The sequence below is a fragment of the Salmo trutta genome, chromosome 13 (genome assembly GCF_901001165.1).
Source record: "Salmo trutta chromosome 13, fSalTru1.1, whole genome shotgun sequence".
Classification (NCBI taxonomy): domain Eukaryota; kingdom Metazoa; phylum Chordata; class Actinopteri; order Salmoniformes; family Salmonidae; genus Salmo; species Salmo trutta.
Genome location: NC_042969.1, coordinates 53,454,563 through 53,475,138, shown reverse-complemented (window position 1 = coordinate 53,475,138; position 20,576 = coordinate 53,454,563). Strand labels below are relative to the sequence as shown.

Below are 20,576 nucleotides of genomic sequence, written 5' to 3'. Positions count from 1 at the left end.
GTTAGCAGACTATTTACAGTAGGCTGACAAGTGTGCCCTTTGAAGTGGACAACAGGACCACACCTGAAAGTTTAAAGAAGTGTGCTCTTTGAAGCAGCCACCTTCCCAGACTCACACCTCTCGTCCCTGATGTGCCTTGTGGGAAACAATTCACACCGCAAGCACTAGCTTGAACCAATTAACGAGCTACACGGGATCTACCAGAGAAGTGTGATAAGAGTGTCACTTGAAGTAACCACCTTTCATTTTGCACACTTTAAAACCCACTGGCACAAGCCAGTCTGCTTAGAAGTTTTACAGAAATTCATCTGGCAATCTTTCACCTCTACTTTCAATAATTGGTCCTACAAGGCAATAAACCACAAGCACCGAAACATGTTTTCATTAAAACATACCGTGTTTCCTTGTTCATCCACTGAATTGCTACCTGTAGACAGGGAGAAAAACATTACTTATGATAATATTACAGATCTATTTTCTTTGAAAAAACATGCACATTTATTGCATCAGATGCCATGCATTCACAATTCAAATGACTTCTGAAAAGCATATGGCACCGCAGTGTCAAGCGTTTCAGAAAAGAGAGACCCGTGAAACATTCAACCATTCCTTTTGACAAATATTCCACCGAGCACGGAGAGGGTGTCCCAAATCACTCCACTATCTTCAGCATGACCTTCACTATGGCTGCTGGTTCAGTGTCAGCCCTTGACACGCTGCTGCTCTGACAGAGTGGAGGGAACAGGCGGACTCACCAAATACGTACACCATGCCGACCGCACCCCCTATCCCCATCAGGCCTGCTAACCGCATCACCATCTTCTTGGCATAGGCTGTGTTCTCCTTCTGTTTCTTGTCCTCTCCCTGGTCCCGCTTCTGCTCCGAGTCCCCATCCCCTTCTGGAGGGGGCTGACACTGTCAAAGCAAATAGCCAGATCAGATTCCTTTTTACTTCCTCACACAAGTCAGCTAGACATTATATTGGGAATACATAGCTATAATACAGAATAGCTTGGAAAATAAGGAATTTAAGTATTTTAAAGGGAAATGAGATCAGGTGCACACACACAGATAGGTAGTGCCAAATCAATAAAAACAAACTCAGTGATGTAAGACAGGGGTCATAGATTCAAAAGATTGGGATTCAATTTAAAGTAAAATATCCTGCACTGTTATTAAACTTTGACAATAAGATTAATGAGCGTCTGCAGGAAATGCATTGGGGGCGGAGGGTCTACCTGACCTTCAAAAATCTAGAAAAACCTTGACAGATAATGTTACCATATATATATAATGTTAGCCTTGATGTGTAAATAAATAAATAGACGGTGGGAGTATAAGTGCTAGCTAGCTGGATATCTAGGTAAAGCTAGTTATCTACTTGGCTAGGGGATGAATCCACTACCTCCTTGGTAGCTGGCTGGCTAGTATATCTCCTGGAATATGCCTCGGTGTGTGACATGTGAAAGTAAGCTAACAAGTTACGTAACACTAACTCACTGGCAATTGATAAAAGATATGCAGCTAGCTAACTAGCGAATTATTACGGCGAGTAGCAAAGACACTAGGCTAGCTAGCTGACTGACAGGGTCCGTGCTATCTGGGATCCTCCAGACGTCACTACCCAATTGAAGGTGAAATGCAAATGGCTTAGCTAAGGGTTAGGGTATGGTCAAGGAACCTGGATTGCACTGACCTGGATGACAGACTAGCCTAGCTCAACGTGCTAATCGGACGAGTTCATATATTCAGCCACATAATAGGGTGTAAATGGAAAAGTGTCGTGAGAGACCCGGAGGTTCAACAAACTGGAAATGACAACATGAAAACCAAACCAGCTGATTTATTGAATGTCTCTGGTTTTTCTGTAGCCTTGCATGATAAAATTGTGGCTGTCTAGCTAACATTACCCAACCAGGCAGGGGGAATGTCAGTTAACGTTACCTAGCCTGCTTGACTCACCTGACTCTTCTGTTGCTGCTTAAGCCTCTCTTGCAAGATTGCTTGAGCGAGTCCACCTGTAGCACTGCCCTCTCCTGTTGGCTTCTCCGTGGAAAGTGCCCGAATCAAGTCCACCACTACAGGGGTTGAGCCACGTCTGCTCCAGTTCCTGAGCGTGAGGAGGCCCCTACTCGCCCGGACACACATGGGGAACATCGACGTCGCCGACATCTTGAATGGGAAAGAGCCGGTGACCATAGCGCGAGTGAAAAGGACAAAGGCGCCTGATTGGCTTATGTTACTCTGAGCAACATCCATAAGGTGCAATAAAAATCGTTAAAGGTCATGTGGAACAAAATAGGGCGGTACTTACAGCTTTTCTCCAATCGAAACAAAGATTTCATTGACCTTCGAATGCACCCCAAAATGTCCATCATTACTGATGGCAATGCCCAAAGTATGTTAAAAATATATCACCTGCCCTGTAGGTTTTTACTGTAGCCTAATACACACAACTTCGACCAGTCTAAATTGTATAAAATTCATTTGGTATTTTATAAGACATGGCAAACTTAGTTTGCACTGATTTGTCTTTCAAATGTTAAACCTTTAGGCCCCTATGATGTAATTAATTATGATTTTCGTAGAGCATAGCAACAATCATTATCATAATTTCATCCTTTCATGTTGGTTATTTTGCTTTTCTATATCTAATATTAATGACCACTAGAGGGTAGCCATAACAACACACAGCATCTGCTTCAGATTTTGGGTGTTGCACCCGCAGGACGAGAATGATTCTATTTCTACGGTTGCACCGACGGTACCAGAGTGACCTGCCACAGTTGTACCTGTGCACCACTCTATTTGTGGACATTCCACATTACTCATCATATTATTTTATTAAGTGTTCAGTTGATCAAATTGTTCATATACATCAACAAGTTTCAAGTAACAACAGTGCATTCATTATGGAACAACAGTGCATTATGCATAAAAGCAATCAGGAAAACAAATTAAGACAAATATATAATTTATTGTCATCATTAAACAACAAACGTTAATCAAAAAGTGTTTAACATAAGAAAAAAATACTTGTTGACCACCGATGGTAACCAAAACAATCAGTTCTTCACAAATGTTACAGATAAAATTACACCCTAAATTCACCTTACAATTTCAAAACATCAAGCAAACATTCACCTATCCTGGATCTCCACATGGGTAAATCAACTGTTGTTTTTTGTCACATGTCCGATACCCAGACCATTCAAAGATAGCATGGTTGCTGTCTCTGTTCAGCTATTACATTCCACTCCTTGCCAACACTCTTTGGAAAATAACACAAGGAGTGGAATGTTACATAGACTGGTACCCAGACTAATTCAAAGGGTGCCTTTCCGCGGGTCACATTCTCTGCACTGTTGGAACAGGCTACCGCATAACTATTGCATAGCTGTTCACACAAGGATCAATTACCATCTCTGAACAAAACAAAAGGAAATGCATATAGTGTCCAAACTCATTGATTGTCATATGCTGTAGTTTGTGTATGGCACTAGCAACAAGAATTCCCCTCCTCTGTAGCAGCCTCGTCTTTCCCCCCGGGCCAAAGGGGTGCACTGTTTATCTTGTTACCCACTTTAGCAGCCTCACTTTGAACACCATCACTTCCAACACACTTCTGTATTTCAGAGGCCATGGTTAAAAATGATTTCTCTACATTATCAGCATTCTTCGCACTTGTCTCCAGGAATGGAATCTTTAGGGATGAAGCAAATTTCTGAAGCAATTGTACCAAGAAAGAGAGAGAGCAGAATTGTATGACATTTATCACGACACACCAGAACAAAAGCACAATAACGTGTGATTAGCATGTCTATCTATGGTTAACAGTGATTTGTAGTTAATGAAGAATCGATTGTGCATTGGTGGCACAAGCATTTTATGAGTGAGAACAGACACTTACTTGACCAGTGGCAGAGTCCACTACCTTTTTAGAGACCAAGTCACACTTGTTTCCCACAAGCAATTTGGAGACATTTTCACACGCATAGCGGTCAATCTCCTCCAACCACTGCTTCACGTTGTTAAAGGACTCCTGGCAAAATAGTTGAAATCTCGTACATATAGTTTTATCTCTAACTCCAGTACATTTTGATGCAATATGGTCAATCCAGCCCATAGAGAGGGGGAGTTCAAATACACTGCATTACCTGATCAGTGACATCATACACAATGATGATCCCATGTGCTCCTCTGTAGTAGCTGGATGTGATGGTCCGGAACCTCTCTTGTCCGGCTGTGTCCCACTAGCAGAGAGATCAAACAGTTAGAAATTACAAACAAGCCTTACCACATCCCCATTACCAAAATGTACAACTATACATTTTACAGAGCTATACAGTTTGTCTTATAAACATGTACTTACAATTTGTAGTTTGACAGTCTTCCCATCCATTTCAATGGTTCTGATCTTAAAGTCGACCCCAATTGTGCTGATGTAGCTCTCTGTGTAGGTGTCATCCTGAGGTGTAGAGACAACTTAGCAGTGTTATTATTTACAATGGGAGAATGGCTGAACAAACATTCCAACAGTGGTTAATTACTGGGTTGGATGACGTTTTGCAGTGTCCTTTCCACAAAGGAAATGGCCTTCGTTTTCTGTTTACTCTAGACTCCTTGACATATGGGACAACACAAAGGATTGTGTGTATTCTATTTTAACACAATCAACTACAATTTTTATTGGTCACATACACGTTTAGCAGATGTTATTGCGAGTGTAGTGAAAAGCTTTGCCTACCGCAAACCGCAAGAGCAGGCAAGACTTGCCGACACCAGAGTCTCCAATAAGAAGAAGTTTGAACAGGTAGTCGCTGAGGAATACATTACATTATTATTTAGGTTGATTATATATCATCAAGTAGGATTAAGAAACACACCATTGATAAATGGAAGATGCACTATTGTTATAACATACAAGCTCTGCAGAAACACACACACACAGCTGTCGGCCTGCCATCTCTTTAGTATTGGTTGGTTCGGCCAAGTTATCGAGGGCCAGAGTTTCTTTGTGCTTTTCCAAAGCAACAAAATAAAACATTTGTTTGGGTTGACTCCAATTGCACCACATCCATTGCCCTAAGTGGGAAAAAGTGTCCCAAATTCAGAGCCTTTTATTGTCCCAAAAACCTAAAGGGGCCTTTAAATGTAGCTACAATGTTATCCAAGACAATAACCTACTTAAACATGACACATCACGCTTCGACAACCGTACAAATAATACTACACCATTGTCACTCACAACTCATCACTACTTACTATTCAGGAATCATGGCCAGATAGCTGGATCCAGAGGGCAGAATGTAACAGAAAAAAATACAACTGTGAACAGAATGCCTGTGTTATCTTGGGCCTTTCACAGATGCGTTGTGTTGACGTTCTTCAGACAGCACCTTGTATGATGAGCCGGGAGTCCTATCATTTATTAAAACCTAAGATCATGTTTCAATGCTGTCATTACCTGAGTCTTAAAGCTGTAGCCTGGTTTAGCTTGGGAACTGACTGATCACAACCCATACATTCATTCACTGCCTCCAGGAACAAATAAGTTCAAAACAGGTTGTTTTATTCTCAAGATTTGGTTGAAGGAGTCACATATTACATGTTACAGTACAGTTGTCTAGAGAATGTTTTAAAAATCATTCAGTCTGGAAGAACAAAAGTTAATTGAAGTTCAGTGAAAAGGTTAGTTTTTCATAAAAACATTTCTTCAGCATTGACAAAATATATCTAAAACATTCTCAAAACGTTCCTAAAAAGTTGGACACAATATAATTTAAACTCAATATAAAATGAAAATACATTAAATTGAAGTGCAAATGCTACAAATATGGCCAGTTTCTATTTAGTCGTCTCGTAGTTGTAGTGGGATTTATTGCCAGTTTAAAAACCAAACCACCTAACCTTCGGATAGTAATATGAGAGGTTGGCAGACGAAAACTCATTCATACTTTCCACATGTGCTGCTCTTTTTTTGTAATCTAATCGATTTGACCCAAATTAATCTAGAAATGTGGCTGGTTATGCTTGAAGTGTGTGGATGACCAGTCTTTTTATACTACAAATGAGGCCATGTAAAACAAAACCGGCTCAGATAAACAGTTCGCTTACCCTTGAAAATATTTTTTAGAGTATTGCACAAGTTTTTCTTTGACAGACATCCTTGCAATGTCCACTCTTGTTCCATTCAGAAAAAAAATTATAATAATGTATTAACCATATTTCTGGAACCATGACACGTGGATGCATTGCTCTTTATCATCAAAAGTATCACAAAACAGTCACTAGTTAGAAAGCTCATCTCCAGTATATAAAGATATTCATAATTTTATTTTGGCTTCCTGCTATTCAGTACTCTATACTAGTGGCAGCATACTCATTCTCAAGGTGAATACGCAAACAGTATTAATGACATGATCTCAGTCCACGGGCAAGCACTTCACAGGTTGGGTCCGTGTGTATGTTGTGTTGGGTTCTGTAGGTGAACTGGGAGTTAAGAAGGCGGGTGGCCGTTGACCTTGTCCCGCAGGAGAGCCAGGGCATTGGTGGAGAAGTCTCGCAGGACACTCACAGTCTCTCGCTGCATCTCCAGGGAGTCGCGTACAAACTCCTGCTGCGACTCCACCAGCTGCTGCACAGACTGGGCCAGGGCCCCCAGAGACCCCGACACGGCCCCTAGCAGGGCAGTAGTGGCCTGCTGCTCCTTGAGACTGAGGGAAGCACTGTGGGCTAGCTGCTTCCGGATTGCCCCCTGCCCCATGACTGACCCTGGAGAGGTAGAAGAGGAGGGAGGAGCAGGGAGAAAGGAAGAGGGAGCTGGGAGGGAGGACGAGGAAGTAGCCATGGAGGAAGACACAGCGGTGGAAGAGGTGGCGAATCTGGAGTAGGTGCGACGAGGCTCAGCAGGAGGGCGGAAGGAGCCCATGTGCCGCGGCTCCTCTTCTAGGTCCTCAAATCCCAGACTGTTGTCTATGGGTAATACACAAACAATGTGATACACACAGAAACATGGGTGCAAACACATTTACCAACAATAAAGCGAGAGAGAAAATAGTTTTACCTTCATCGACTGGTGTCATGAATGAAAAATCATGAGACGACTGAGAAGGATCCCCTAAAAGGACAAAAAATAAATAAAAAATATGACAAGGGAGATGATAAAAATCAATACAACATATTGTGTTGAGTGCGAAGAGAAGAGGAGAAATGTTGTTCTGAATACAGGAAAGACTCACGGCCAAATGGCATCCGAGAAAACATGCCAATATCTTTATCTTGAGTTGAGAAAGGTGACATAGACGAGCCCATGGCGTGGGGGCTGGTGCCAGGCATACCCATATGATGAAGGCCAGCCATACCATTAGAAGTGCCAGAGGAGCGAGTCAACATCTCTGACATGTCACCAAAGTCATTCTCCTCAGGTTCATGATTCATACTGCCCATGGTGGCCTTGTTCGGAGGGGACGTGGCTAATATTTCGTGCACCATTTTCTCCACCGGCGACAGGTTCTGGGAGATACGGACACCATTAGGCCCTCGCATGGCCACCATCCTGCGCTTGGCGTCGCACTTTAGGTCCGCCCACTTCTTGACGATCTCCATGACCTCCCTTTGGCACTCGCTGATTTTGTTGATGCAAATCGCGATGTCCGCCCATGTTCGCTTCCTCAGGTCTGACGAGGCGCCTTGGTTGAACTTGCCTGTGGCGGTGACAAATGCAGATAAAGCACTCCAAGGAATAAAAGGCAAGCAGAGAATAAAAGAGACAAACAAATGCAAAGTGAACATATGTCTATTGAGTGCTTCATGCTGATCATGACCAAAGGCCTCACATAATACCATGCATAAACTTCATAAATGATCAAATCCATGTAATTTGTGCACACAGTACACACTGAGTGGAGGTACTTACTTACGAGGATGTGCCTGTTTCTTTTGACCTCAGACAGCAGCAGATGGACTTCATCGAAAGTGAAGCGTGACTTCCTTTTCTTCATGGGCAACTTGCCCCCAAGTTCCTCTATTTCGCTATAGGTGAATTTGAAATTCATGTTGCACCCCTAGGCCTGTTTACACACCCAAGAGATAGCCACCTATACCTGTGAGGGCACCCTGGCACTGCCAGCCTGCAGGAGAACAAAATGTAAACCTCAGTGCACTCCACTGATAGGAATCCCTGTGTAAAGACATTATGGTTATAAGAGACTGTGTAGCTCAGTTGGTAGAGCAAGGTGCTTGCAACGCCAGGGTTGTGGGTTTGATTCCCAGGGCCATGCCTTTGTAAAATGTATGCACACATGACTAAGTTGCTATGGATAAAAGCATCTGCTAAATGGCATATAGAATGTTTTGGGGGAGATTTTATTCTGTGGGAAAATAATATGCAGTAATCAATGGGTATTCCAGGGATCCATCCCTAAGTGTGCCTAAAACAATACTTCTGTAATGAATCAATCACTTTACATTAAAAAATGTAGTGAGGACACCATGATTTACTATTGACGAGAATACCTGACAACAGTTCATTGTAAAAAATAAAAATACAACTCTGCATGGGAATTAAATGTGGGTATTTGTCTTTAAATTAACCATTTGTATAATTAGTAGCTTCAATCTCACACTCTCTTGCTAGGCCAATGAGCATTATGCTTCCTGGTTCTTTGTTGAGCCCCCTCCTAACCAGCTACAGTAGCTATTTTGCGGAACAACGTCGAAGGCCAGTGTTTTCAACCACGGTAAACGTGCATCCTGCCATGCAACGAAGGGGACAAAATACAAATTAGAAAACGAACGGAGATCTTTACCAATGTGTTAGAGATACACTGATAAGACAATTGCGAGCGTTCTATGCATTCTGCCTAACTATAGTAGCTAACATTTTGAAGGAACGTTGGCTAATGTCGGTCGCTAGCTAACGTTAGCTGGTTGGCTGGCTAGCTAGGTCGTCCGCGTTTGTTTGCAGATTGTTTATATATATATATATATATATATATAAACACTTTAACTAGCATAGCAATTAACAATAACAATTGTGAAGTTGTGTTACATTGGATATAGTAGGCATTACCAATATTGACGAATGTTTTTCTTTTCTCTTGCAGTGTCGCTTCATAAACTTCGCACAGACGAGAAGAACGCTGAGTTGCGCAGACTCTGATCGCGCTTTTTCCATGACCCACGGCGGCCACGAGCGCAACATGTACGAAATCTTACCAGAATAGGAATTTGGTACGATGCCAGGAATGGCCAAGTTACAGTTCAACGTGCATCAATCACTGCTACTATTGTTACAGAATAACGTACATTCATTGGTTGAACGAGTACACAACCTGTGGTGACATTTCTCAACCAAGTCATGTTGCTACTAAAACACACGAAGGATTTAAATACTAGGCTACTTAATTATAAGAAAATAGCGTACAGGAGCGGAAATCGTACACCAGTCAATCTAAAACAAAGTATGCGTTACATGTCAGAGATGCTACATTTTCTTGGCTACAAGAAACATGACCTATGTAATCACAGTGGGAACCTGTTTCAATAAGTAAGACTTGAGAAATGAACCGACCACGAAGGGACTCGAACCCTCAATCTTCTGATTCGAAGTCAGACGCCTTATCCATTAGGCCACGCGGTCTATGACCTCTGGTTTCTTTACTCTCAAATTAACCGTAGCTAGCTATGTAACAAAAACATACAGTCGTTAACATAAATAATTATGCATTTTAATATTTTATATACAGAATTACAATATAAGTCCATATTTATCTTGTATACAAAATTGTATGAATTATATAGTTCAACACCACAACGTCAGAGGGATGTAATAGGGGGAAGGTGATGTGAGTCTACTTGATGTTATGACAGTTAGGAAATTGTGTGATGGAAACCAAGTTTGACATCAGCTATATTGAAGCGCTAATATAGTCTAACCAAAACTAAAACATATCAATTGCTAGACACATGTAGATGTTAAGTCCAGTCCACAATCTCAACACAGCCTACATGGGAGAATGTGTTGACCATCATGCAACTGTTGAGTTAAATAAATAAAAACGAAAACTGAGCTATAAAGTGCCTTTTAAAAACTATAGTCATCATTGACAGGCAAACTTCATTCAAGTGTTAAAAGCAAAGCAGACACAGAATATTGATTCCTTCCTATTTACTTTAGTCTTCCTGGTGACAATAGGCATAGCAACCCAATTCCACTGGTGCTCCATTCTGCATCGACGGAGGAAGGATAGGGAGGATGGTGAAAGAGCAGAGAGGATGTGCATCTAGTTTTTAGAAAACAATCTAGCCAACAGATGGCAGCAGTGTGGTCTCCAGGCTATCTGGGTACAAGTCTCGGTAGCATTCCACTCCTTGTACTCTTCTTCCTCATGTGGCACAGACTGGAAAACAGGCTAGGATCAATCTAGAGCCAGGCATGAATAATGATGTGTACCCTGCTGCTCAGGCTTTATGATACAGCATACACAATCATTTGGCAGGTTTTCTATGTGGGTGGATGGTCACTGGATGCATATTGGCACAGAAAGACAGACAGGGAGTAGATAAGATCTCACAGCAGAGAAGGACAATCTTCCTCTTTATCTTTTCATTAGATTGTTAGCTTTCTGATTGGCAGCATCAATGCGGTATACATTGTGAATGGCCTGTAAAAACAACACATTAGATTAATGTTCAATACAGAATTGGTCATCTATTGTTATTGAATAAATGGCTGCATGGCAGGTACTATAGGACTGACCTTGCCCTGAATGCGGTCAATCTGGACATTCTGCGTGTCGATCTCATTGCCCATGTCCAGTGCCATGCTCTTCAGGTTGCCTATGATGCTGCCTACATGTCCCAGATTCTCCTCCATCTCATCTTCGCGTGCATCATTTGTCACCCTGATAGACAGACAGACAGACAGATATTTATAAAGAGAAAACACATCAACAGAAAGTATCATTTGCAGTCGTCAGTTTGTACATTTAACAGAAGTTTACGGTACATTGTTGTTTTTGCAAGGAGTATTCTCCCTGCATCCAGGGAGGTGCGCTAGGTTTTTATAAATGTCCTCTGTTTGGCCAGGTACTCCTACAGAACATGACCGGTGACTGGTTCTACATGTCAATGTGTTATAGACAAGAGTAAATATCCACTAGCTGCCACACACAGCCTCTGTTATGTACATAGTCATTGAAGCTATACAGTAAATGAGAAAGTAGTAGTTGTAGGGATTCAAACCTGTTTTGGGCATAGCTGGATTATCTCAAATCAATGCAATGGCCAGATTCATCAGAAAATATTTGTAAACCAAAAGAATATGTGCAGACTGCAGGCAGACAGTTCAGGGTTTTTTCTGCATCAAAAAGGGGCTTTGGTCAGCCTATCGGTCAAGGCCCTGGGCTAGAATTGTTATTAGGCTATCTTGGTGGCGGAAAGGATTTGGGGTTTTTAAAGCCACTTTCCAGCAATTATACACATTTTTCCATGGAGCTGAGAGAAATGTAGTTGATTTAAAGCATATTTTTGTGTTCTTATGCTCAAACATTACAACAAAATCAATACTCCTGAATTCATTGTTTTTGTCTTTACACTGTTTGGAATTAGCGTCCCAAAAAAGGATTAGGCAGCCCGCCCAAGACTTTTCTATGCAAAGAAACCCAGGAATTATTAGCCCATATCCATAATGGTGTGATATATACTGTGTGTGTACAACAATAATAAGCTGTCGTTCTCTTAGGAATTGTGAGGGCACGTGCACGTCTTTGAGTATATTCCATTGGTTGGGATTGGTTGCCTTGCTATTGGGTTTGTCATGCCATTGACCATTATTACTTGCGTATGTAGCCTCCGCTCATGATCATCTGCTCTCTCTCATCCATCACGCGTGAGGACGGCTGGCCGGACACCACCCCATCCTGGTTGTTCCCCCACACCTTCTTATAGGCCCCACTCTCCTCAAAGTCCTTCAGCCTATGCAGATGCAGAGTCAGACAGGATAGAGCACATCACACAGCCATACACACAGAGCTTCATATCACAGTACATTGTTTTAACTCAGAGTACAACAAAGGGTCACCTGCATGAAATAAACAAAATTCCTGATCTAAGCCCTGGCATGTTGAGGAAGGAAAGCGAGTAGGAGTCTGATGTGTGGCAACTGGCAAACAAAGTGTAAAGACTGGCACACCAACATGCGCATTAATACTTGAGGAAGGAACCATGTATTCCCAATCTGCTCATGACCCCTCCCACCACCTACTTATCACAGGAACACAGACCGCAGCATTGGCCCAGGTCTGTGAGGTTCTTCTCAGCCTCCTTCATATCCGAGTTGATCTGGTCCAGGCCCTCCTCAATCCGCTCCAGTTGCTCTGGACAATGCAAAACGTGAGGGAAGGGTAGGAATGGGAGAGGTGGAGGAAAGGGGGGAGAATGAGGGAGAACGTAATATAACACAAAACTGTTATATCACCAAAGCCCCCAACTGACAAAAGCCGGCGGTGCAAACTCCAAAACTGAGAACAGGACACAAATTATGTAATAATGGTCCGCACAAGTCCATAAAATGCCTGGTATTGTGTGGGTAGAAGATGTACCGTTTGTAAAACACACATATTTTGGGACATGACCATCATTTTCCTGTGGTTAACTTTGGTGCAGACTTCTAGTCACCCAATCTCACAATGGAGCAAAACACAAAACAAAATTAATCATGGCCTGGAGCAGAGGATGGATGGACAGACAGACGGTCTAGTTGCCAGTTGGCCTGGTGGGCACTCAGGTGACACACAGATGACAGATGTCCTCAGAGCAGGCCAGACCTGCTTGATGCAGGGCCAGACGCACAGGCCACAACATTTGGCCATGTCAGTTAGGTTTTTCTCAGCCTCTTTCATATCCTTGTTGATTTGATCCATCCCCTCATCGATGCGGTCCAGTTGCTCTGCCCATATGGGGAAGGTGGGGAGCATGGGCAGGGTGGATAGGAGAGACACAGGAGGGAACACACACATACAGTACATGCACACAAAAGCAAACACACACATAGCTTACACACATCTAGTATACTGACAAAAACACGAGCACTCACTTATGGATAAATATACAAGAACAAGGACCATCGAAGGTTGCGGTTGTACGATTGACATTGATGTTATGTCCACATCTTCCAATGAGAGAAAACAATTATATAACATCCATTCCATTACCTCCTTGTTCGTCCAGCATGACCAGGGCCCGGATTCCTGAATCTTTGCTCTGTTGAGATCAGAAATCGCATTAGATTCACCATAATGTTGCTGTTCATGATTTTGCATTTCAACTGAATCAAATGAAGACTCTTAAGTTAAAATGTAGTTCATTATCAATAGGCAGCCGCCTGCAAAAAAAAAAAAATCAACCAGAGATGATGTGATTATAATGACGACGACATGTCATTATTAGGGCTTGGTCAACCGAGGCAGAGTGAGTGACAGGTGCAGAGACTCACATACCTCCTCTACTAGCTGCATCATACGACGAGTACTCTCCAGGGACTGGATGATGAGGGACAGAGAGACAGGACACCATTCGAGGATTTAGTTACCTTAGATACAGGACTAATAACATTTCAAATCCTGAGGGTGAGGCTGAAAAACTGTCCACTTCCACAGATGAAAGGCACTAATCAAGGTCACTCAGTGTGAGTCATCTTTAATACTATACATGTTGCACTGTCTTAGGGCTCTGTCTTTATAGCTACAACAGTATTTGTATTGCCCAAATATGGAACAGTAAACAAATTACAACACTATTCTCTCAGTGAAAGTATTTCCATTGATAATCAATCTTAGAAGACACACTGTGACATCATCTCATTGACTTCTGCCCCTTCTCCTGTTTTTCATAGAACTGCTATGGAGATTGAAACATCCTGTACTGATCTAATGGCCTGTTATATTTCCACACAACAAGGCTTAGGCTATAAAACAAACAGACTCATTTCAGTGGTCTGTGTGCCAAGAATGTGTTTGTACAGATAGCTGGGGACTTTCTCCAAGGTATTTCCTGATGCTGAGGTAATGGGACTGGGAAATGGCTGTGATGTGCAGTAAGTAACCTTTACCCAAGGGGAAACCCTCTGGGAGAGAGGCTTAGGGTGATGTCACTGTGTAATCTCTGAATGTTCCAACTCAAAACAATGCCCGGGTATGGCATGTAACCTTTTCTATAGCTCCTGGCATGATTTACCCTTTATTGTGGGGGCCAATGGTCAACAGCCAACGGCTATGGGGACATTGTGTATTGATCTTAAAAGTTCAACTGAATCTTCTGTTGTTGATATTTCAAAGTTAAATAAGTTTGTGCTCTTTAGACGATATGTGACATTACCTCATCTGTCACCTGGTTGGCCCTCCTCTGCAGCTCCTCATGCTCTGTCCTCACGGGTGTGTCGGCAGCCATCCTTCCTGACATCTACAGCAGCCGCGGGAGGACAGCACAGTCTGGTTTGCTCAGTAGCCTCTTTCCCAAGACGCAAGGCTAGTGCATCAGGTGGCTTTGACAACAGTCCTGGTTAAGACAATGAAAACAGTGAAACAGTACAGAGTGCAGTAAATAGAAAATCTAGGCAGTATCATCCAGAAACTCTGACATGGTAACCTTACACCCAGTAATGTGGTTTAACATTGACTCAGGAAGGGAATGCCATTAACTGAATGAAATTTGCCCTCTAAATTACCCATTGCTCTTTGAGTGAGCTTGAGGACATGGAACAATACTATTAAGGACAGATGGGATCAATCATGATTTCAACATGGCCTGTTGGTTCAACACTGTGGCTACACAGTCTTTCTGTCGTGCGCAATTGGAGCCCCATAGTTCTGAAAACCTGAACATTTTCACCTGGCATGTCAGTTTGATTAGTGAATTTTCTACCCTGCTTGTTTTCTCCTCACCCCTCTCATCCCCACTCGACTCTGTGCCTCTACTGCCTATCCTTTCAGATCATATTCCATTCATTGCTTAACATAATTACTGCTCATTTCACAAAACCTCTCTTGTTCCTCAGACCCTCACACCTACATGCATCCCACCTACACTCCTTCCATTCTGTTGTGAGGGAGTTGACAGTGCGCCATGGAGCAGCATCCTTATAATTATCATTAATCACCACCTGCCTCACGCTGAAAGGCAAGAGGAGAGGGAGAGAAAGAAATGGAGGGAGAAAAAGAGTGAGAGAGGTGGGGGAGGAAGAAAGACCGAAGGAAAGAAAAGAGACAACCAGAAGTAAGAAGAGTATGTTTTGTCTGGGAATGAAGGGCTGCAAAGATTGCAACACGTACTGTATATATGATGACGGCTAGAAGTTGTAGTATAAGGAGACCCACAGGAAAAGCTGGTTTTCTGGGGAGTCACACCTGGAATGAGACTTTGAGAACTTAGTTGCCAAAGAAAAACCAGAGCTCTTTTATCTCAATGCAGAGTCCCCGTCTCCTGCCATGATTCAATGAGAACGGTATCTGCTGTACCAGATAGACAGATGAGAATGAGACATACATCTTAACCAAAGGCTTCCTGTTGCACTCCTACTGCCCCACCTACGCATCACGTCATTGATGGTAATGACAGCCATTTCCACAACTCATGAAGGAGACATAACAGGGTTGCCTATCTTTCAGACACAGAACGTACTCTACTAAATAAGCTGTGAAGTATTGTGTGTAACGTGCCTGTTTTTCTATGCTCAAATAGAAGAAAATAACAAATATAAAAGAAACAAAGTCACAGTCGCACGCAGCACAGTTATATGACAAGCAGAGGTAGTTCTTTTTTTATTTAACCTTTATTTAACTAGGAAAGTCAGTTAAGATCAAATTCTTATTTACAATGATGGCTTACCAAAGGGCAAAAAGCCTCCTGCGGGACGGGGGCTGGGATTAAAAATTGAAATATATGACAAAACACACATCACAACAAGAGAGCCACCACAACACTACATAAAGAGAGACCTAAGACAACAACATAGCATGGCAGCAAAACATGACAACAACATGGTAGCAACACAACATGGCAGCAGCACAACATGGTAGCGGCAAAAACCATGGTACAAACATTATTGGGACAGACAACAGCACAGTGTGTAAAGTTAGCGTGTCCTCATTACACTTTCGACGAATGAATAAAAGAGAAGGATTGAAATGAGACAAGCACGCTGATTTATAGCTTAGCCATGAATGAATAAAAGAGAAGGATTGAAATGAGACAAGCACGCTGATTCATAGCTTAGCCATGAATGAATAAAAGAGAAGGATTGAAATGAGACAAGCACGCTGATTCATAGCTTAGCCATGGGAAAATTGGTACTGTGGGGAGGGCACGCTTTCGATGCCTTTTAAAAAGCTGATTCATTGGTAGTGTATCAAATCAAATGTATTTATATAGCCCTTCTTACATCAGCTGATATCTCAAAGTGCTGTACAGAAACCCAGCCTAAAACCCCAAACAGTAAGCAATGCAGGTGTAGAAGCACGGTGGCTAGGAAAAACTCCATAGAAAGGCCAAAACCTAGGAAGAAACCTAGAGAGGAACCAGGCTATGAGGGGTGGCTAGTCCTCTTCTGGCTGTGCCGAGTGGAGATTATAACAGAACATGGCCAAGATGTTCAAATGTTCATAATTGACCAGTGTAGCGTGTATTATTATCTTCCATGAGTGCACAGTTGCTTGATGAAGTGCAAGTTGTCATACCACCCACCATCCCCACCCACCATCCGCCTGTAACCAACACCAAAGGAGACTCCTAGCCATGCTCTATAAACTGAGTGTCACGCCTTGACCTTAGAGAGCCTTTTCATTTCTCTATTTGGTTCGGTCAGGGTGTGATTTGGGTGGGCATTCTAGTTTTTCTATTTCTTTGTTGGCCCGGGTATGGTTCCCAATCAGAGGCAGCTGTCTATCGTTGTCTCTGATTGGGGATCATACTTAGGCAGCCTTTTTTCCCACCTTTAGTTTGTGGGATTTTGTTTTTGGTACTGTGCTGTGTAGCCCTACTGAATGTAGGGGACAGACTGATATTCTGCAAAAGGTACTGGGATTGGACTGCTGAGGACTGGGGTAAAGTCATTTTCTCTGATGAATCCCCTTTCCGATTGTTTGGGGCATCCGGAAAAAAGCTTGTCCGGAGAAGACAAGGTGAGCGCTACCATCAGTCCTGTGTCATGCCAACAGTAAAGCATCCTGAGACCATTCATGTGTGGGGTTGCTTCTCAGCCAAGGGAGTGGGCTCACTCACAATTTTGCCTAAGAACACAGCAATGAATAAAGAATGGTACCAACACATCCTCCGAGAGCAACTTCTCCCAACCATCCAGGAACAGTTTGGTGACGAACAATGCCTTTTCCAGCATGATGGAGCACCTTGCTATAAGGCAAGAGTGATAACTAAGTGGCTCGGGGAACAAAACATCGATATTTTGGGTCCATGGCCAGGAAACTCCCCAGACCTTAATCCCATTAAGAACTTGTGGTCAATCCTCAAGAGGCGGGTGGACAAAGAAAAACCCACAAATTCTGACAAACTCCAAGCATTGATTATGCAAGAATGGGCTGCCATCAGTCAGGATGTTGCCCAGAAGTTAATTGACAGCATGCCAGGGTGGATTGCAGAGGTCTTGAAAAAGAAGGGTTAACACTGCAACTATTGACTATTTGCATCAACTTCATGTAATTGTCAATAAAAGCCTTTGACACTTACGAAATGCTTGTAATTATACTTCAGTATTCCATAGTAACATCTGACAAAAATATCTAAAGACACTGAAGCAGCAAACTTTGTGGAAATTAATGTGTAATTTAAAACTTTTGGCCACGACTGTACATTACAGAACCAATGCATAACCTATCAGAAGGGACATATCTGAATATTTGATTTCCCTCAAATTCAACAGCTGACAAACTTGTGAAAGTATCATACAGTGTCTGTTTCTGATCACAAAGTATATGTTTGTTTGCCAACATGCTCAGAGCGATATATTCATCTAACGTTAACCTGCTGTAAATGTCAACCTGCATGGCCCCTGAAAAGGGCAGAGATGATTGGTCACGTCAGAAAACAGGTCATGCTATCATGGATCATGGTTACCCACTGAAGAGGACTGCCGGGTGGAGGGCGCATTGAAAATGCTATGCCACAGTAATTACTACTGATGAGTAAATACCATTCATTGTACATCCCCACTAGAATAATAATCTACCTCCTACACTAAAACACTAATAAGAGAATATTATGTTTTCAAAACCTGTTTTTTCAGGAAGAGCATTGATAACAGGAAGGGATTCAGCTACAAGGCATGGGAGGATTCAGCACATTGTCTTGTGCAAGACCTATAACTGTAATGTTTCCATAATATCAAGTAACCTGCATGTTTGTTTACATCAATACTAGATACTGATATTTTAGATTTTCAATATAACTTAACCTTTATCAAACAATAGATTTTGCCATACTTTGTTGTAACTATTTTTGGCTATAAATAAATAGCTAAACAGTGTCAATGCGATGGGTCAATCTTAGCCTCCACATAGCCTATATTTTAATATAGAAATCACGCAAAACTTAAGCCTACGTCTATAAAGTGATAAACACAGTTAAACAAACCTGTAACTTTACCTTTAACTTAAATGAGAGGTCGTGTTGGCCTCGAATTTGCCCAACAATCCACTGGAACATCCGTCACCTGTTTATTCATTGATCTACAAGGTCCCTCAGCATCATCTCGGAGGTTTTTGTTCCTTCCTTCCAAGTCGGCTCTGCCCGGAGGTAAATCCGATGACACGCCCCGATTACCATCCGCTCACCCAATTGGTGGCTCTGTCGACGACTTTACACCCCGACAAGGGACGCTCTTATTCTCTTGGCTCTGTTCCAAATCCTTCTTCTTCGATAACGCCCTTTTGAACAGTTGCTCTGGAAACGGCCCTGGTACCTGTGCAAATCATCAGCCGCTGTTCTTCAGTGTCATTCTCCTTTTTTCCCATGCAGTGTGTAAATTAAGTTAACAGGCAGCCAAGATTTGGCTATTAGTCGGCAGAGGTGGAAGTCAAGAGTGGTGCTGATGAATAATAACAATCAGCTTTATTATTGACTTGGTTTGTAAAAGTCAAACAAATAGGTACAATAAAACAGAAATATTAAAGTTATTTACAAACATATGAGAGAACATTTCTTTAATTAAATTATAATAAATGACAGCTTTAAGTATTAGGTAATATTACACCAATATTGAGCACTATCATTTATATATTACATTACATAGCAGTATGGAATGTTTGACCAAAAGTGTGTTGCCGGAGAAAAAGGAAAACACAAAACTTAAAAATATTTGAAATCTAAAAAGGGAGTTGTTGGCCAATTGGAGAGAAAGTAGATTTGTGTTTTCCCTGTGTTGCTGCAATTCTGCCATCTAGTGACGAATTTAATTAACATTCAAATCAAATCAAATCTTATTGGTCACACACACATGGTTAGCAGATGTTACTGCGAGTGTAGCGAAATACTTATGCTTCTAGATCTGACAGTGCAGCAGTACCTAACAGGTAATATCTAACAATTCCACAAAACCTAATACACACAATCTAGTAAAGGAATGGGATGAGGATATATTCGTGCAAAATATATGGATGAGCAGTGACAGAGCGGCGAAGATGCAATAGATAGTAAAGAATAGATAGTGAAGGATACAGTATATAGATATGAGATGAGTAATGCGAGATATGTAAACATTCTGGGGCCCCAGTGTTGAGGATCAGCGGACTGGAGATGTTGTTTTCTACCTTTACCACCTGGGGGCGGCCCGTCAGGAAGTTCAGGACCCAGTTACACAGGGCGGGGTCGAGACCCAGGGTCTCAAGCTTAATGATGAATTTGGAGGGTACTATGGTGTTGAATGCTGAGCTGTAGTCAATGAACAGCATTCTTACATAGATATTCCTCTCGTCCAGATGGGATAGGGCAGTGTGCAGTGTGATGGCGATTGCATTGTCTGTGGATCTATTGGGGCGGTAAGCAAATTGGAGTGGGTCTAGCGTGACAGGTAGGGTGGAGGTGATATCACTTCATGAAGAAGTGAGTGCTACGGGGCGATAGTCATTTAGTTCAGTTCCGTTTGCTTTCTTTGGAACAGAAACAATGTTGACCATCTTGAAGCATGTGGGGACAGCAAACTGGGATAGGGAGAGATTGGCTGGTAAACACACCAGCCAGCTGGTCTGCGCATGCTCTGAGGACGCGGCAAGGGATGCCGTCTGGGCCGGCAGCCTTGCGAGGGTTAACACGTTTAAATACTATACTCACGTCAGCCACTGAGAAGGAGAGCCCACAGTCTTTGGTAGCGGGCCTTGTCCTCAAAGCGTGCAAAGAAGTTGTTTAATTTGTCTGGGAGCAAGATGTCGATGTCCGCGACGGGGCTGGTTTTCTTTTTGTAATCCGTGATTGTCTGTAGACCCTGCCACATATGTCTCGTGTTTGAGCCGTTGAATTGCGACTCCGCTTTGTATCTATACTGATGCTTTGCTTGTTTGATTGCCTTA

General features: G+C 42.4%; 4 protein-coding genes and 1 non-coding gene across 10 annotated transcripts in view; all 5 read right to left on the bottom strand.

Annotated features, from left to right (window-relative positions):
* LOC115206020 (mitochondrial import inner membrane translocase subunit TIM50) overlaps positions 1-2,236 on the bottom strand; it is a 28,029-nt gene extending 25,793 nt beyond the window's left edge. Inside the window, exons 1-3 of one of the 3 annotated variants that reach the window (XM_029772545.1) lie at positions 1,963-2,236; positions 756-915; positions 396-427 (exon numbers count right to left, since the gene is read on the bottom strand). In XM_029772545.1, coding sequence (XP_029628405.1) covers positions 396-427; positions 756-915; positions 1,963-2,199 — 429 coding nt within the window. In that variant the 5' untranslated portion in view covers positions 2,200-2,236. Of the gene's footprint in view, positions 1-395; positions 428-755; positions 916-1,962 lie in introns of those variants that run through there. The other 2 variants (XM_029772544.1, XM_029772546.1) reach the window with 2 other exon arrangements.
* A 721-nt stretch (positions 2,237-2,957) lies between these two features.
* Positions 2,958-5,496, bottom strand: LOC115206019 (ras-related protein Rab-1A-like). Its single transcript, XM_029772543.1, has 6 exons — positions 5,266-5,496; positions 4,748-4,820; positions 4,373-4,468; positions 4,158-4,253; positions 3,911-4,042; positions 2,958-3,724 (listed from the first exon to the last, which is right to left on the bottom strand). The coding sequence occupies exons 1-6, from the start codon at positions 5,277-5,279 to the stop codon at positions 3,500-3,502; spliced, it is 636 nt and encodes a 211-aa protein (XP_029628403.1). The 5' UTR covers positions 5,280-5,496; the 3' UTR covers positions 2,958-3,499.
* A 59-nt stretch (positions 5,497-5,555) lies between these two features.
* On the bottom strand, positions 5,556-9,260 carry LOC115206017 (uncharacterized). 3 transcript variants are annotated; one of them, XM_029772540.1, is made up of 6 exons: positions 9,074-9,260; positions 8,626-8,754; positions 7,919-8,132; positions 7,242-7,706; positions 7,067-7,120; positions 5,556-6,975 (listed from the first exon to the last, which is right to left on the bottom strand). In XM_029772540.1, exons 3-6 carry the CDS (start codon positions 8,055-8,057, stop codon positions 6,500-6,502), a joined length of 1,134 nt encoding a protein of 377 aa, XP_029628400.1. In that variant the 5' UTR covers positions 8,058-8,132; positions 8,626-8,754; positions 9,074-9,260; the 3' UTR covers positions 5,556-6,499. The 3 variants fall into 3 exon arrangements, with proteins under 3 accessions (XP_029628400.1, XP_029628397.1, XP_029628398.1); XM_029772537.1 differs by lacking the exon at positions 8,626-8,754 and having other exon boundaries at positions 9,074-9,259; XM_029772538.1 differs by lacking the exon at positions 9,074-9,260 and having other exon boundaries at positions 8,626-8,980.
* Positions 9,261-9,570: 310 nt separating this feature from the next.
* On the bottom strand, positions 9,571-9,643 carry trnar-ucg (transfer RNA arginine (anticodon UCG)). The gene has a single exon. It is a non-coding gene; the product is annotated as a tRNA-Arg (tRNA).
* Positions 9,644-9,709: 66 nt separating this feature from the next.
* On the bottom strand, positions 9,710-19,538 carry LOC115206018 (synaptosomal-associated protein 25-like). 2 transcript variants are annotated; one of them, XM_029772541.1, is made up of 9 exons: positions 18,658-19,538; positions 15,333-15,407; positions 14,380-14,559; positions 13,503-13,544; positions 13,218-13,266; positions 12,269-12,380; positions 11,842-11,979; positions 10,763-10,907; positions 9,710-10,667 (listed from the first exon to the last, which is right to left on the bottom strand). In XM_029772541.1, exons 3-9 carry the CDS (start codon positions 14,461-14,463, stop codon positions 10,602-10,604), a joined length of 636 nt encoding a protein of 211 aa, XP_029628401.1. In that variant the 5' UTR covers positions 14,464-14,559; positions 15,333-15,407; positions 18,658-19,538; the 3' UTR covers positions 9,710-10,601. The 2 variants fall into 2 exon arrangements, with proteins under 2 accessions (XP_029628401.1, XP_029628402.1); XM_029772542.1 differs by lacking the exon at positions 15,333-15,407.
* Between the last annotated feature and the right edge of the window lie 1,038 nt (positions 19,539-20,576).

Coding starts and splice junctions, on each gene's coding strand:
- LOC115206019 (XM_029772543.1), bottom strand. Junction 4,469..4,747: donor GCCTGCTCTTGCGGTTTGCG/GTAGGCAAAGCT, acceptor TCTACACCTCAG/GATGACACCTACACAGAGAG. Junction 4,254..4,372: donor AGACTGTCAAACTACAAATT/GTAAGTACATGT, acceptor TCTCTCTGCTAG/TGGGACACAGCCGGACAAGA.
- LOC115206017 (XM_029772540.1), bottom strand. CDS start 8,057: ATGAATTTCAAATTCACCTATAGCGAAATAGAGGAACTTGGGGGCAAG. Junction 7,707..7,918: donor AAACAGGCACATCCTCGTAA/GTAAGTACCTCC, acceptor TCACCGCCACAG/GCAAGTTCAACCAAGGCGCC. Junction 7,121..7,241: donor TTCTCGGATGCCATTTGGCC/GTGAGTCTTTCC, acceptor TTGTCCTTTTAG/GGGATCCTTCTCAGTCGTCT.
- LOC115206018 (XM_029772541.1), bottom strand. CDS start 14,463: ATGTCAGGAAGGATGGCTGCCGACACACCCGTGAGGACAGAGCATGAG. Junction 10,908..11,841: donor AGCGGAGGCTACATACGCAA/GTAATAATGGTC, acceptor TCTGTCTATCAG/GGTGACAAATGATGCACGCG. Junction 10,668..10,762: donor TTGACCGCATTCAGGGCAAG/GTCAGTCCTATA, acceptor TTGTTTTTACAG/GCCATTCACAATGTATACCG.